General features: G+C 44.8%; 1 protein-coding gene across 10 annotated transcripts in view; it reads right to left on the bottom strand.

The window, feature by feature from the left end:
* Positions 1–570: 570 nt before the first annotated feature.
* LOC120385042 (C-type lectin domain family 5 member A-like) overlaps positions 571–17,820 on the bottom strand; it is a 34,362-nt gene continuing 17,112 nt past the window's right edge. Inside the window, exons 1-8 of one of the 10 annotated variants that reach the window (XM_039504153.1) lie at positions 16,158–16,654; positions 15,632–15,795; positions 12,241–12,336; positions 9,089–9,157; positions 5,197–5,265; positions 4,940–5,076; positions 3,753–3,862; positions 571–2,576 (exon numbers count right to left, since the gene is read on the bottom strand). In XM_039504153.1, coding sequence (XP_039360087.1) covers positions 2,462–2,576; positions 3,753–3,862; positions 4,940–5,076; positions 5,197–5,265; positions 9,089–9,157; positions 12,241–12,319 — 579 coding nt within the window. In that variant the 5' untranslated portion in view covers positions 12,320–12,336; positions 15,632–15,795; positions 16,158–16,654 and the 3' untranslated portion in view covers positions 571–2,461. The other 9 variants (XM_039504162.1, XM_039504132.1, XM_039504146.1 and 6 more) reach the window with 9 other exon arrangements.

Genomic DNA, 17,820 nt, shown 5'->3' with positions numbered 1-17,820 from the left:
CTTGGTTCTCCTGAGACCTGCTACTTGAAGATCTCACAAGACTCCTAGATTGAGTTTTGGCTTTGATAATGTGGTGAGTATGTACACATTGAGAGCAGCTGCTTAGTAAATCTTCTCCACTATTGGGTAAACTAATTCCCAGAGCAGAAAAAGGAATCACTTTCTCTGGTGTTGCCTCTTGAAATGCTGCACCTAAAAATCATTTTCAGAGGAATGTCCCAGGCAACACTGCCAGATGAGGCATTCAAACTGGGTGACATGAAGATATACTCATGAACACAGCATTTTAAAAATAAACTTTGTTTTTAATATTGTAAATTCACAAAAGCCATCTTTTTCATACACAGTCATTGATTGTGGTTTCTTCAGTATTAAGCTTCATATATGTATGCATATACAGAAATTCATAGTGACATGTTATTTAGTATTTGTGGAAATATATAAAGCTTAAGCCTCACTAACACATATGGGGATCACAATAAAAAAGGGGAAACAGAGGAGACTGGGGATTTCAGAATATTGCAGAAAATCCATCTACTATTTGTAGATGACAATAGATGGTTACATACTGTGGTTATGTGATATAAATAGAATGGATTAGATTAGATACAACTGAAGATACAGTATAAATCAAATAATCTAAAAGCATAACAAGACAACAGCACTCTTACATTACAATAAAAGGCAAATAGCAAATTTCAATTAGCAATCCTTCAGGATAATGGGTCAAATATAGTGGTGATGAACCCAGTAAGGGCTCTGTCTTCAGCACAAATTGGACCAAGAATCTGGGTATATGAAATATATAGTGAAACCCATCTTAAGTAACCACCAAAGGGACTGACATTTGGTTGCTTAATTGAGGGGGTCTTTTAATAGAAGTGGAGCTGAGCTATACTTAGTACAACTGAGGAATACTTTGATGTCATCCCTTAAAAGAGAGGGTAGCCTTTTAGGGTAGTCTTGAATATAACTATGGTTTAGTTCTCCAAAAGTATGGATTGGGAGCCTTCACCTCACAGTCTCCTCAGTGATTATCTCCAGCAGTTGCACTGCTGAATTTACCCCCAAAACAAGGCGGTTTATTTCAGGATAAATGTTTCAGTTTTGCCTGCAACAGACTGAGATGGAAATGCTCTGTCAAAAAAACTCTTCTTTACAATAAGGTAATATCTTTTACTGGACAACTTCTGTTGGTGAGAGATATAAGCTTTCAAGCTTAAACAGAGCTCTTCTTCAGGTTATCACCAACAGAAGTTGGTCCAATAAAAGAAGATATTATCTCACCCACATTGTCTCTCTAATAGCCTGAGACTGACATGGCTATAACAACACTGCATTTTTTTTTTACAATTTTTTTACTTCCCTGTTGCATCACAAGGCTTAAGTCCAGAAACATTAACAATTCGTGCCATCTATAATACGATCTTAGCGTCTCACCACAGCCACTGCTATTAAAAATCTTCCGGTTTATACATTACAGGAAGTGTGTCAAGCGTTGTACTTCCCTTTGTGGTGTACCTTCCATGTGTTTCATTGTGGTGGTCAGTAACAACAGTGTTCAACCTACAGGAAACTGTGTTCTCTTTAATTAGCTAATGTTTGTGCATTTCTCACATGATTAGGGGTGAAATCCTCACCCTATTGAAGTCAGTGAGAGTTTTGCTATTGATTCCAGTGGGGTCAAGATTTTACTCCTGGTGCCAGGTTGATTTTGAACTGGTGTAACTCCATAGACATTAATGAAGTTATTCCTGTGAAAGTGAGCAGAGAATCAGGCCCATAAAGCTCTACCAAAGTGCTAAATATAGCTGAGCTGCTATATTGCTTTTAACAAGGGCCTCCAGAAAAATTGTGTTGTTCTCAACAGTTCCAAGGATTCTAATGTCCTTGGTCTGAACAGGGTCTTCCAGGTGCACAGGTCTTGCTCTGCCCCCACACCTTGCTACATAACAGTGTTTTTAACCATTGTCATTTCCAACACTACTTTTGTCTTCTTCAGCCTCCACTTTTTAGCTGTCATGCTTATTTTAATTCAAGGATTCTCTGCATTTTATTATGAAGTCAATAGAATTGCACCTGCTTATGTCAGTGGTAAGTTTGTCCCTGACTGCATGTGTGTGTGTAAGAGAGAGAATTAGCCTCTATGCAATTTTATATGAGAATGATTTACTGAAGTTTGTGTGAATATAGCATTATATGGGCATTAACATCAGTACATGGCACCACCTTAGTGCATGTCATTTGAGGAGCTCAAGGGTATACTTTACAAAAGTGGATACTATTATTCTTTTTCTACAGATGGGAAAACTGAGGCACAAAAAGCCAAAGTAACTATCCCAAGGCCTTTCAGCCAATATAGTATAGAAGAAAACCTGTCTCCTGACTCCGAATGGCTTGCTCTAACAGTACCACCCAAGTTCCAGTTAGCCCCAGAGTCTTCCTCTGTCCAAGGGAGCTGTTATGCTTTCTTTTCACAGATCCAGCGGTTTGGTACAGAACAAGATATAGTACCCACGACAGTTAATCCGATTACAACACAAGCAAAGGTGTCACTATTCAAAGGTATCATAAATCTGTGTGGAGATGAAAAAGAAATGAGAATCGGGGTATTCATTCCTGTTATTCTGAATTATCCAAATTTATGCAATAACTCCAAGGATAGACTAAGGATATTTCATCTTCTAGTCAGAAGTTTCCTGATGAGTGATGGAAGCCACTTCATATTGACACCTCCTTCAATTTCCACATTTCTGACACTCACACACACAGTTTACTATTCAACTCTCTCTCTGATGCACACACAAATACAGTGAGTTCTTTATCTGGTTCTACAGAATAGCCTGGGTGATTCTCACTCTCTAGACCAGTGGTGCCCCAATTTTTTTCTTCCCCTCCTTCCCCACCAGGTAATGGAAAAATCTGTCCACACTCCCTGGGAGTCACAGCCAGGGCTATGACCAGAGCTGTGTCCAGGAGCGGGGCCTGAGCCAGAGCTGCAACTGGGGCCACGGCCAGAGCCAGGAGCGTGGCCACAGTTGGGGCCAGGGCTGGAGTTGTGGCTGGTAGAGAGGCTGGGTTCTGGGGGAGGAGGGCATGTGGGTACCTGGGTAAGTGATGGCCCTTTGGGTGGGCTCCTGGGGGGAGGAGGTGTGGGTATCTGGAAGGGGGGACCCCATGGCTGGGTTCAGGGGGGAAAAGTAGTGTGGGTATCTGGAATGGGAGGACCCCATGGCTGGTTTCTGGGGGGGGAAGGGGGTTCGGGTGTATTGGCTGGGGGGAGGCCCCACGACTGGGCTCTGTGGGAGAGGGGTTGTGGACTCTGAGGGGAAGGCAAGGGGCAGAGAAACAGGAATTGAGTTGTCATAGGGGTTTATTTAACTCTGTTCATGGGGGAATTTTTGTGTGTGTGTCTGTATTGTTACAGACATACTTGCTGACAGGTATTTTGAAATAAAGTACCAAAATAATTAAAACTGGCATGATTATACAGTGTTATTTTGACAAGTAAAATTTGTAGAATTTTGCAGAATTTTAAAATATTGTGCATAGAATTTTTTATTTTTGGCGCAGAATGCCCCCAGGAGTAGCTTTTTAACCTTAACATCTATTCTGCCTGTGTTAACTCTTCCCTGTTGTAGGCACAGGAAAATCCTAACCTGTGTTCTGTTCCCTTTCTCCACAATACACCTGTGGCAATTATTTCCTCTGATGTATCTGACACTTGGAGGTATAATAAGGAATAAACGTACATGTCTGTGTTAAGCTCTGTGTTGTCAATCCATTTCCATCTACCTTCAGCTCCTCCGACTGACAATCCAATGAAGTAATCTTCAGCTTTTGTGTTATTATGGAGGAACTCCTGCAAAGGAAGCGTACAGTGAGTTCTGAGAATTCTTACCTGTGGCCAGAGACAATTCAATAGCATTAGCATCTATTTGGGGTGCCAGTAGGGGTGATTTTCTGGGTTTGTCCAGATTAGGAAAAAAGATTGGGGTTAGCTAGCTAACCCCGACCTAGCCAAAAAACTGTTTTCCTAGTCTAGACAAACCAAACTTGACCAAGAGATCCCCAGCAGCATGCTGCAAACCCAGCACAAAGCCTATTAGGTCCCATCCCCCATCAGAGACTCTCTGTAGGACAACGCTCCCACAGGGCTTTATGTCTAACAGATTTGCCAATGTCTCATAACAGGAGCCTATGAAATGGAAGGTGCCTATTACAGCACATTCCCATGGTGGGATATCTGGCCACATATCAGCAGGGGCGGCTCTAGGATTTGCGCCGCCCCAAGCAGGGCAGTCGCCGGTCCCGCGGCTCCGGTGGACCTCCCGCAGGCACGCCTGCGGAAGCTCCACCGGAGCCATGGGACCAGCGGACCCTCCGCAGGCGTGCCTGCGGGAGGTCCACCAGAGTCACCTGCCGCCCTCCCGCGGGACGCCGCCCCAAGCACACGCTTGGCGCGCTGGGGTCTAGAGCCGGCCCTGCATATCAGTATGCCCACCTGTGGCTTTATGCCTCTCCCCAGTCTCTCCCCAATCCATCTCCCTGCCAAGTACTTTGACATCTGTCACATAGTACACAGGGGGCCTGGCTGTCATATTGCTGGGCCCTGCCTCTCTGTATGCTTATTAAAATCACTTAGTCATGCTAGCACACTGTGCATTGTGGTGCATCATAAATCCTGGAGTGGGTGTCTTCAATTAGCTGGCAGAGAAGCAGGTAATGCCTGCACAAAGACAGCCGAGCCCCTGAATTGGTACTAAAGTAGGGTGTAGCTAAGGAGAGAAGGGGAGAACTTGGAAGAGTGCACATAGGAAACTTGCATGGGGAACTCAGAGATGGAGAAGACAGGCTGGGAAGTTCTTTGAAGCAGAGTTCATGGTTTATATGCTCTTTCTACAATAGGATTATATGCTCTTTCTACAATAGCTCTCACCAGTTCCTCTTTGCTGTTGATGATCACTAAACTAGAGTTTGCTTCAGAACATGCTCTTTGACTGGCATTCCAAGTCTTTTCCTGAACAGAAAAGAAGTAGCATTTTCCCCTTTGAAAAGTCCACCGTATCGGGCAGTCTGTAGGAGGGGCACATACAAAGAAAGAGGGAAAAACAACATTTAATTGGCAGGAAAAGAACTCTTCTCTCCCAATCACAGTTTACAGCAAACATCAAACTCTCAATGCACTGATCTTACTTGTTCTTCCACTGCTGGTTGAAGACCAAGAGTTCTCTGTTGAGTCATCAGTGGAGAAGATCTGTGAAACTAAACACAAACCTAGTTTTTGGTCTCTGCTATCTTTAATGCTATAAAAATAAACGTGGCAATGAATGCTTAGGCGGCATTTGCTCTTCTTGATTTATTAAGTGCCAGATGCCCTATGACAGTGGTTTTCAAACTTTTTTTCTGGGGACCCAGTTGAAGAAAATTGTTGATGCCCATAACCCAAAGGAGCTGGGGATGAGGAGTTTGAGGTGTGCAAGGGGCTCAGGGCTGGGGCAGAGGGTTGAGGTGTGGGGGTGAGGGCTGCAGGGTAGGGCCAGGAATGAGGGGTTCAGGGTATGGGAGGGGGCTCTGGCCTGGAGCAGGGGATTGGGGTGTGGGAGGTGTTCAGGGCTCTGGGCTGGGGGTGCAAACTCTGGGTTCAGGCTGGGGATGAGGGGTTTGAGGTGCAGGAAGGGGTTCTGGCTTTGGGGGAGAATCAGGGCTGGGGCAGGGGATTGCGGTTCAGGGTTGCGGCAAAGACTTACCTTCGGCAGCTCCCAGTCAGTGGCACAGCCAGGGTGCAGAGACAGGATTCCTGCCTGTCCTGGCATCATGGACCATGCTGCGTCCTGGAAGTGGCCAGCAGCAGGTCCGGCTCCTAGGCAGAGGTATGCAAGTGGCTCTGCGCAGCTGTCGCCTGCAGGCACCACCCCCCGAGCTCCCATTGGCTGGTTCCCAGCCAATGGGTGTGTGGAGCTGGTGCCTGGGGTGGGGGTAGCACGTGGAGCCCCATGGCCCCCTCCCTAGGAGCCAGACCCACTGCTGGCCACTTCTGGGGTGCAGCACGGTGTTAGAACAGGTAGGGACTAGCCTGCCTTAGCTGGGCAGCACTGCCGACAGGACTTTTAACATCCCAGTCGGCGGTGCTGACCACAGTGACCCAGTGCCTGACATGCCACGACCCAGTACAGGGTCGTGACTCGAACTTTGAAAAACACTGCCCTATGAGACATGTCAGGAGAGACTGTTCTTGTCCTGGGAATCTTGTGACCTAAACAGATGGGCAGCACAACACATACATTAGGAGATCCACAGGAAGGTTCTGTCCTGATGGGTTTTTGTTTATTTGTTAATTATGGGCTGGATGCGAGCGTTTTACTTATGTGGGCTAGTGCTTCAGGGAAGAAGTGAGTTTTGAGGAACTATTTGAAAGACAAGGGGGTAGGTGACCATGCCGTAGTGTCCCCCACTGCAGAGAAGAGACAGGGATTAGCTGTAATGGATATAAAGGAGTTTATTTGTTGGGGCTGCTGGGACACAGATAGAGTTTATGGCTGTGTTGCTTATGGATTGATTAGCTGACACAGTCTGGGCTGAGTAGGGTCACCTTAAGTCCTGGCCTGGACCAAGCAGCCATGAAAGGGACTACTGATTGCACTGCAGGTGCTGGCATTCTGGGACAGAGAATGCTCCCTAGGCATGGGTAGCCAAAATACTATGCCTTCTTTCCAGTAAAAAACTGCCCCATGCCTGAAGACCATCCCCAGCCTGTGTCTTCCCTTACACAGACCTCTCTAACCTCATCCCCTGTCTGGTAAATGGTCAGTTTTGTCTTGGCTGAACACAACCACGTTAAAAGTTATATCCAGACAAGCAAAAAGACAGACCATTTACCAAACAGGTCAGAACATGTTCAGCATCCTAAGCATCCTGGGCCAGCCTGGGTAGAGGGCACGAAAAAAAGCCTGAGAGAAGATGATGTTAGCGGTGAGGTTGGATTCTTCGATGGATCCAAGGGAGCAAGGGGAAGAATGGTAGACGATGAGGGAATCGCTGTGCAGGGCCTAGAAGGGGAGGACGAGAAGCATGTCTTTGCTATGGAAGGTAAGAGGACAAAAAGTGGAAGAATTCAGAGAGAGGAGGGTCATGGTGGGTGAGGGAAAAGATTTTATCAGCAGTGGTCTAGATGCACTAGTCTGGAGGTGGATTGTGATGGGGATCAGGAAGGCCAGAAAGAAAGAAGTTGTAGGAGATGAGTGTGACGTTGCACCCCATAATGCTTTATAGAAATATGCTTATGAGTATAAATATGACATAACTGGAATATGTTTTATGTCAGATATGCCATGTAACATATCTTTGCAAAGGTTATGTTCTTCTGCATATATTCATCCTATTTATATGTACGTATCATTTTTGTATTTGAAGTTATGAATATTGGATGTGTACTTGTTTGATTTTAAGTAGCCTCAGTGAAGTATTTGGTCAGCTTCTTGAGGAAAGACTCAGTAAGTGTCCAATCAAGAAACACTTAAGCTGACAATAGACCTTGATAGATGCCAATCCATATCTGAGCTTTCCTGGCTATGTGGCTTGGCCTGTAAAGTTCTGAGTTATGCATGGACATATGACTTGCCCATGTGACTCCAAAACTCCATTTTGTAGCTGTAATTCTACACAGGGGGAGAGGGGGGTTTCCACTCAGAAGAGAGAAACTATGTGAAGTTTTTGGAGACCCCTCCATTTTGTCTTCAGCTCACTCAAGAGATGGCCTCTCCACCCCAAAGGATACCTGAAAGAAACTGGAACAAAGGACAGTAACCACGGGGGTGTAAGTGATTGCTGGACCCAGACTAGAAGGAGGCTAGTCTGTAAAAGAAGCTTACTGGAACATCTCTGAGGGTGAGATTTCATCTGTAATCACTTTCTTACTGTATTAGGCTTAGACTTGCATGTTTTATTTTATTTTGTTTGGCAATTCACTTTGTTCTGTCTGTTATTACTTGGAACCACTTAAATCCTGCTTTTTGTATTTAATAAAATCACTTTTTACTTATTAATTAACCAGAGTATGTATTAATACCAGGGGGGCGACAGTTATGCATATCTTTCTATCAGTGTTATAGAGGGTGAACAATTCATGAGTTTACCCTGTATAAACTTTATACAGGGTAAAACAGATTTATTTGGGGTTTGGACCCCATTGGGAGTTGGGTGTCTGAGTGTTGGAGACAGGAACACTTCTTAAGCTGTTTTCAGTTAAGCCTGCAGCTTGTGAGGGATGTGGTTCAGACCTGGGTCTGTGTTTGTAGCAGATTAGCATGTCTGGCACAACCAGGCTGGGCACTGAAGTCCCCAGCTGCCAGGGAAAACAGGCTCAGAGATAATCTCAGCGCATCAGATGGCAGTTCCCAAGGGGGTTTCTGTGATCCAACCTATCAAAATGAGCTTCCTGATCTACAATGCAAAATTGAAAAGGCTAAGATTTCCCTCTTTGCTGCACCCATCATTGTCCCCAAACCCCAGAACACACACACACACACACACTATAAATTAGATGTTAGGAAGTTCTGGAGATAACCAAAGCAAGGACAGTTTTTATTTCATTATTATGGCTGCTGGGATTATTGGGAATGGCAGCAGAGGACTCCCCATTGAACCCTGACCTGCAAAAAATGGTGAATAGCCAGAAGACTGTCACTTCTTTGGACCAATGACATAATCATAGTCCAGAAGTGCAGGGAAGGGCTCCAAGGTAAGCACAAACACAAATCTAGGCAGAAGAAGCACAGGTATACCTGTAGCACACAAGGTTCAGGACACAGGGGCAGAGAGGAGAGACCTCATATCCCAGGTGGATGCTGCTAACCATTTCCCATCCACTATGATGAGTGAGGGACAATCCCATCTCTGCAGACCCCTACCCCAGCTGGGATGCAAACACAAATATTAGTATCTCTCTGGGCAAATATCCCAGCCAATGGGGTACTTTGCAGAAGTGGACATCAGTGATGGGGAATCAGGAACACAAACCAAGATAATTCCTCTTTTGCCCCCAGAGAATTTCACAGCGAATCCCAGAATCTCACTGGCTGGACATTACCTGGTCTGTTCCCCTCAGTTGTGGAATTGAGCATCCTCTGAGAACCCAGAGTGGGGAAGATCTGTGGAACTGAACACAAGCCTAGCTGTTGGTCTCTGGGAAATGATCTATAATACTCAATATAAACTGCACCTGGGGTGATAACTTTTTGAATGGTTGTGCATTTCTTGTTTTACTTTATTATTATTAATATTGCATTTGGGAACCCCAAGGATCTCAGCAAGAGTTCATCAATGCCTCTCATTCCCAGGACACTGGAGCATGTCCTTAACCTTAGGAAGGCAAAGAATACAGTGGGAAAATATAGCATTTAGGGGAGGGAGTAATGCATCTCTGACATTCTAAGAAATAGCATCAAATGATCAGGGGCGGCTCTACAAATTTGGCCGCCCCAAGCAATCATGCCCGGGAGGCGCCCCCGAGCCGCGGGAGCAGCGGACCTGCCGCAGGCATGACTGCGGAGGGTCCGCTGGTCGCACGGCTCAGCTGGACCTCCCGCAGCTGCGGACGGTTCGCTGGTCCAGCGGCTCCGGTTGAGCTGCCGCAGTCGTGCCTGCGGGAGGTCCAGCCGAGCCGCGGGATCAGCAAACCAGCGAACCCCGCTGGGCTCTAGAGCCGCCCCTGCAAATGATAAATGATCAGACCCATGCAGCGATTTAGGCAAAAAGAGAGCAAGCAGAGGTCAAGGACACAAGCAGCGATACAGACAACAAGTTTAGGTGGAGTTATGAGCATGGGAAGTGATACAGGCATATGTACAGCCAAAACAATCATGGGTTCAGGTGCAAACTCAGCACAATGAGAGGCACAAATAGTAAAATTAAGAAAAAGGGCAGGCACATGTTAAGGCTGACTGCCCAGCAGGGGCGGCTCTATAAATTAGAGCGCCCCAAGCAGGGCGGCGCGCTGCGCCGCCCTTCCCCAGTCCCGTGGCCGAGGCAGAAGTGTCTGCGGCGGATGCGGTGGTCCCGCGGCTCTGGTGGTCCCGCCCCAAGCAATCATGCCCGGGAGGCACCCCCGAGCCGCGGGACCAGCGCACCCGCCGCAGGCATGACTGCGGAAGGTCCGCCGGAGCCAAATGCCGCCCCCCCGGGAAAGGGCCGCCCCACGCACCTGCTTGGCGCGCTGGGGTCTGGAGCCGGCCCTGCTGCCCAGCTATCATGCTCTTCTGTTACAAGATGTGTGGCTCAGCTCCTGTCTCACATGCTATAGTTTCCACAAAGCATGAACTTCACATCACAATCATGGAAGCAACGGTGAATGGCTTTGGGGGAAGGACAGACCTAATCCATACTTGGGGATGCAAGTAGATTTGGGGATAATTATAGTTCTCTAAACATGTTATACAACTGGATTCCCATTGGCAGTGGAACTTGTTCATCAGCAGACAACACATGATGGCCATTCACTGGGCATCTCCACTGGTTTAGATGGAGATGCTTGCAAACGCCAGTCCTTTCTTTCTCTCCCACTTGCTATAGACATACATAAGCCATTTCCTTTGGTAGCTATGGACCCCTTAGGAAATTGTCGGTTCATAGTAAAATAGGAAACTGGCTGTGGCAGTGTTGTGCAACAAAGTGAATATGTGCCTGCTAGATTAGTCACTTCTGAGACAAGCACTCCCCTTTCTTTCCATTTATGCATTGGCTGTGTCTCAGTGGCATTGGTGGGAGTGTAATTTGTCAATTTGGCCTATAGGGAAGTAACATTACAGAGAGACTTTTCGTAGAATAAATACAAATGGGGGAAATACACATGACAAACAGATCCCCTGTATCCAAAGCCAAACCATACAGTTGCTGCTTTTTTATATTCTGATCAGTACCTGGATACCTAAGGGGAACAGAGACCAAGAACTATGCCCATCCCTTTTCAAGGAAGGGAACATTCCCCAACAAAGAGCAGCATCTCTCAAGTATATATTGATATAGATAGATAGATAGATAGATAGATAGATAGATAGATAGATAGATAGATAGATAGATAACACACATATCAGACAATATTGGGAAACACTTGTGTAATCCACTGGTCAGTGTGTGTTACAGAAACCCCTGTGGTCTAATCCATAGAGGATGTGAGTGTTACAGCCACCAGCTACAGGAAGTTGGCTTTTTAGCTCAAGCTGTAGCAACTTGTGTAATAATGGAGATCCCTGATTCAGTCCCAGTGTGTCATCCAAGAGGGCAGCCCTCACATTTCTATCATCACTATATGGATATATTATTGGTAAACTGTGATCTCCTCTGTATAAGTCAGGGTGTGTTTTGTGTATGAATTGTGCAAGCAATGAAGTTGATGTTTTTCTCTTCTCTCAGGTAGAAAGTTGCACCTTCCAGCAAACTTCTTCCTTTGACTATTAGACAGGATTTAGTTATTATGAAATACAAACACATACAGCAGCCAGGTTGCACCTCAGTTAATATGCCAACTTACACACCAGCCACTGTATGCACCTCAGTGCATACACATGGTCATAGATAGCTCACTGTTGCTTTGTGCTCCCCCTCCACATTTATTTGTTGTAGCCATCTGATAGCTCTTGTCTTATACTTAGGTTGCTAGCTCTTATGGGAAGCTTTTTTTTTGCTGTATATTTGACATACCTAGCAAAATGGGCCCTGATCCCTGATGTGGCCTCTATGCCCTATGCAATACCAATATCAAAATTGTCAATTTGCCCTCTATTGTTGAATATAATTGTCACTGGAATGGTGTCTGAGCTAGGTGAGGATAAGAGGGGCAGAGTTAAGGTTGCTCAGGCGATCTTAACGGTCAGTTCCTATACTTTCAAACAATTTTTAAATTTTAATATTATCTTGAATTTCCTGGCTCTTAAATGTTTAGATTTTGAGAACCATAATGTTATCTTACATGTTTTCCTTAAGTTATGGATTTTTTTCTTGGCTATAACTCCATTTTACCAAAGTGTTCTGTCTGGGAATCTCTCCAGGTAGGTATGTAAATATCCAATGCACAGTTGTCCACCCTGGAGATGACAAAAGCAGTCATGGTGGTATGGATAATCTTGTTGAATGCCACCCTGTGGGATTTATATGGGCCTTGCCTGAGGCAGTGAGATTTAATTACAAAGATCCCAGAGAATGTAAATTCCACTTGAGAAATAACAAATACCGTTTGATACTCACAATATACAATGAACAGGGACATTCCGACGAGTTTAATGGCCAAGATGATCAAGCCAGGAATCACCAGCTGCCAGTTCATGTTATTGAATTTTAGCCCTGAAAAGTTTAAAATGACACAATTTACGACTTTGCAAGTGTTCTCCATTGCCTCCTGAGATCTACATGAAGTTTTTAGTCTGCACTCATCTCCATGATATCTGAGCACACAGGGATCTATGACAGCTTGTCATGAAATAGAATGGCTGTCATCATTTACTAGTAAAGTTTGTACTAGTAAAGTATTAATTTGTTTTATTTTCAATTAGTCTCTTCATTCCTTCTTCCAGTTGGACAAAGCTATCTGTGTAGCTGCTGTCTGATTTAACAAACTACTGTCCATGGAAGAAGATTCTAACATTCAACTGATTATTAGGTAGGAAGCACCTGCGGGTATAGCGGCATTGCCAAAGTAGTATGCAATAATAGAATGGATCACAACTGAAATCAAGTCTCCCCAAGATTGATGAATTTAGATTCTATGAAAACGATTACCTCATACAGTAATTTCAGTCACTATTATAAAACCAACACTTGTCAACAATGGTGGTGGACTTAGAATTGGAAATAACTGCAATAACTGACATACTATGGTAAATTAATAGATGGTTATCAGTTGACATTCAAATGGAGATCTCTAGTGAACTATTTGCTTCCTATATTAACAACTCCACTCTTGAGGGCATGTGACCCCAGACTCTTAAGAGCTCTGTGTAGCTCATAAGCTTGTCTCTCTCACCAGCAGAAGTTGGTCCAATAAAAGATATTACCTCACTCACCTTGTCTCTCCAATATCCTGGGACCAAACCTGACTACAACAACACTACAAACTCAGGTTTCAGAGTAGCGGCTGTGTTTTCTTTTGTGTAGAGACTGTCCGGTTTGGCCAATGTACATGGCAGAGGGGCATTGCTGGCACATGATGGCATATATCACGTTGGTAGATGTGTTTATGTGGTTTCTTAAAACTACAATGTTTGTTGGGCCTGACCTGTAGTAGGTGGCTTCTGGGTACTCTTCTTGCTCTGTCAATCTGTTTTTTCACTTCAGCAAGTGGGTATTGTAGTTTTAAGAAACCACATAAACACCACCCTATACCGGAAACCCACTGTCCGCTATACTTACCTACATGCCTCCAGCTTCCATCCAGGACACACCACACGATCCATTGTCTACAGCCAAGCTCTAAGATACAATCATATTTGCTCCAATCCCTCAGACAGAGATAAACACCTACAAGATCTCTAGCAAGCATTCTTAAAACTACAATACCCACCTGCTGAAGTGAAAAAACAGATTAACAGAGCCAGAAGGTACCCAGAAGCCACCTACTATAGGACAGGCCCAACAAAGAAAATAACAGAACACCACTAGCCATCATCTAGAGCCCCCAACTAAAACCTCTCCAGCACATCATCAAAGATCTACAACCTATCCTGAAAGATGATCCCTCACTCTCATAGATCTTGGGAGACAGGCCAGTCCTCACTTACAGACAGCCTCCCAACCTGAAGTAAATACTCACCAGCAACTGCACACCATACAACATAAACACTAATCCAGGAAGCTATCCTTGCAACAAAGCCCGATGCCAGCTCTGTCCACATATCTATTCAAGTGACACCATCATAGGACCTAATCACATTAGCCATGCCATCACGGGCTCATTCACCTGCACATCTACCGTGATATATGCCACCATGTGCCAGCAATGCCCCTCTGCCGTGTACATTGGGCAAACCGGACAGTCTCTGTGCAAAAGAATAAATGGACACAAATCTGACATCAGGAATCATAACATTCAAAAACCAGTGGGAGAACACTTCAACCTCTCTAACCACTCAGTGACAGACTTGAAGGTGGCAATTTTGCAACCACAAAAACTTCAAAAACAGACTCCAAAGAGAGACTGCTGAATTTGAATTAATATGCAAATTAGATACAATTAACTTAGGTTTAAACAGAGACTGGGAATGGTTAGGTCATTACACTAATGGAATCTATTTCCCTATGTTAAGTTCTCCTCAGACCTTCTATGGGTCATCTCAATTATCACTTCAAAGGTTTTTTTTCTCCTGCTGATGATAGCTTATCTCAATTGATTGGACTCTTCCAGTTGGTACGCGTACTTCCACCTTTTCATGTTCTCTGTATGTATAAATATCTCCTGTCTGTGTGTTCCATTCTATGCATCTGAAGAAGTGAGCTGTAGCCCATGAAAGCTCATGCTGAAATAAATTTGTTAGTCTCTAAGGTGCCATAAGTACTCCTGTTCTTAGTACAAACTCAGACTCTTAAGTCTATTGAATGTGCAAATTGCCATGGTGGCCAAAACAATGTTCATTTGGATCTGCAACTGGCCAAAAGATTGTGTCTCAGTCTATGAGATATAACCTCCAGGTTTTATGATTGCAACTCATTATATCGAGGAATGAAGCAGCCCACATGAGAAAGCTCCAGCTCCCACAGAATGCCGTTGCTCATCTGTTTAGTAACACAGATTGCCATGAACATACCACACTGGTTCTCTGCTCTCTGTAACATCTCTCCACTGACTACAGAGTCCAGCAGGACCGGCTCTAGACCCCAGCGCGCCAAGCAGGCGCGTGGGGCGGCCCTTTCCCGGGGGGGCTGCATTTGGCTCTGGTGGACCTGCCGCAGGCACGCCTGCGGGAGCTCAACCGGAGCCGCGGGAAGAGGGGACTCGCCCCTGGAGTCCAGTTCAATGCTCTGTCCTTATACTCATAGCCCTCAATGGGACAAGCCCTAGCTCCCTGTGGCTCTGCTTATACTAGGATTTTTTTTCTAAAATTTCCCACTGGTGTTATCACTGCTTCAGCTCTACCAGTCACAGCCATTATGGGACTGCTAGAGTGACAGGGTTCCTGGCTGTTGCTAGCATTTTCATCACCATGCCATTGGACCCTCTCATAGGTAAGGAAGAAAGAGAGAGAGAAGGAGAGAGAGAGAGAGATTGTTCTTGTTATTCCTGTTGTAAATACTCAGTAGGTGCTCAGACATTATAGTAATAGGGAACATTTAGGTGCAGAGAGAGAGAGAGTCTAATTACTGGTATTTAATTAGAGTGTGCCAAATTCTTCTCCAGTGTAACATAACTGAACTTCATTGAAGTTGCACAAGACCTGAGTTTGGCTCAAAATGTCTATTCAAATTTTAGTAACTGTACAATAAGGTAGATCGTCTATGCACTGAATCTCTACAGATAAATTCCACTGGTTATTAACAAAGCTGTGATTCCAATGCAATAACTCGGGCAACTAACATATATCCCTTTAAATTGAATAAGATAGTTTTTGCATAGTAATCATGTAATGCAGCAAAGCAGTTGTTATACCTGGGGTACCACTAGTCAGAGACCTGGGTTCAATTCCCTGCTCTGTCACAGATGTCCTGTGTAAACTGAGGCAAGTCACTTAGGCTCAGATCCACAACAGTATTTAGGCCCCTAACTTTCATTGACTGAATCCTCCCAGAGCATTTTGCAAAAGCAGACAGCATCTATATAAAGATAAAAGGAGATGGCATTTGATCGGCAATATTTAATTTAAAAAAACAAAACTTTTTTTTTAAATCAGCCTGTTATATAAAGTGCCTTACTCTGCATCCTTCCAGCCCCATGAAGACAGCAGCACACAGCAGTCTGAGCAGTCTCCCGGGTCATCTACAATCTTGTATCCTATGCCCAGTTCTATATATCCCTTCCATGCTCCTCAATAAGAATCAGCAATTGGAGTCTCTCATAATTAAACAGGAGACTGTGAATCTTGCTTATTCCAACCCACTGAAATCTTTGCAATCCCAAGAAACCATTATAGTCATAAAAGGCAGGAGAATTACAGGATTTCTCAGAAAGAGCTCACCACACAGAGGGGATGGTTCAAAAATCTTTTTCCATTGTATCTCTTGGTCTGGAATAGATGCTGTGGAAGGGAATTAACAGTATTTGTCCTTTGGGTCTTGGTCACAATTTTTTATATTTCTTGGCTTCCGTGGCGATCATGATGTGGTTCTTTTTGTGTATGTGCCTCTCGTTCTCTCGCTCTCTCTCTGTCTCAGAAGAGAATCAGTGTCCATAAAGGCTTCCTCTTTTGTATCATTTCACAGGATGGGTGCTCTTCTAAACAGCTTGCAGTTAGGAAACACATCATGCGTCCACAACAGCTAAAGAGCTGAGACAACACAATGATGGTTTCATTCCTCGAGAGGCTTAATCAAGGAGAAGAGAGCACAATACTTTATGTCTACCCACACTAAGAGAGAAATGTGGGATTCAACATCTCTGGTCATTCTCTGTAACTCCCAGACTAAAGGACTTCTTGAGAGATTTAATGGGACACTTAAAATGATGCTGAAAACTTTTGCAGATCAGCAGGCACATGATTAGCCTAAGTAAGTGTTTACCTTATCTGCTGTTTGTCTATAGGGAAGTTTCCCAAGTTCCTCTTTTAAACTGCTGTTTGGAAGGAGGGCGTGAGTGACCTCTGGAACTAGTGAGGGCTGAGCGGGAGGGCACTGCCACTTTGTGTGTTGCTCTAGCAAAAGTATGTATATACCCCATCACTGTAGTACCTGAGCACCTCACAATCTGTAATGGGTTTATCCTCATAATACCCATGTGAGGTAGGGAAGTGCCTTTATCCCACTTTACAGATGGGGAACTAAGGTTCAGCAAAGCTAATGCCCGGATCCACAAAGTTATTTAGCCTGCTAATGTTCAATGAAAGTTAGGGGCCTAAATACCTTTGTGGATCTGAGCCTAAGTGACTTGCCTCAGTTTACACAGGAAGCCTGTGACAGAGCAAGGAATTGAACTCAGGTCTCTGACTAGTGCTCTAACCCCAGGCTCTTCCTTCCTCACATATTTTAAGAAGCCACAGCTTGTAGTAATTAATGTGTTAACCCTCATGTTCTACAGGTGACAATAACAGTTTATAAATTTTGCTGTTACCAATAGTCAAACAAAAAGCATAATGAATTACTCAAAAATGAACCTAACAGACTTTAAACTCAAAGGGACAATTCACAGAGGACAAATGAATAAAGTTAATTGGGAGTTTTTCAGGGTCCTAAAGCCTTGGCTACAGCCTTGAGCTCCAACAGCTACACTGAAATTAAACAATCCCTTAACCCAAGACCTGTGAGCCTAAGTCAGCTGGCACAGGCTTTTAATTGCAGTGTAGGCATACTGCTCAAGTGCTTAATTTGTAATGAAAGAGGTGCTGGGGCCCAAGCAATTGTTTTAGTTTCATAATTGATGTGGCAAGCCCAGAGGTGCCGGGCTATGAACTGCCAAGTCTAGAATCAGCCCTGGCAAGTTGTGGCACACATTTAGCACTGAAACATACCCATTTTGGCCAGTTGGAGCTGCTGGGTGCTTATCACTTTCTGCCTAGGGCGGCAAAATATAGGGGGCGGCAAAATGCTGAGGCTGGGGCCCCAGCTCATCCTGCCGCTGCAAGCCGAGGAGCGGCCCGTCCCCTGCAGCCGGGCAGGGCCGGGCTCCCGGCTCCGCTTGGGGGAGAG

This window comes from Mauremys reevesii, linkage group 1 (genome assembly GCF_016161935.1).
Source record: "Mauremys reevesii isolate NIE-2019 linkage group 1, ASM1616193v1, whole genome shotgun sequence".
NCBI classification, from domain to species: Eukaryota; Metazoa; Chordata; order Testudines; family Geoemydidae; genus Mauremys; species Mauremys reevesii.
This window is presented reverse-complemented; position numbering and strand designations above follow the sequence as displayed.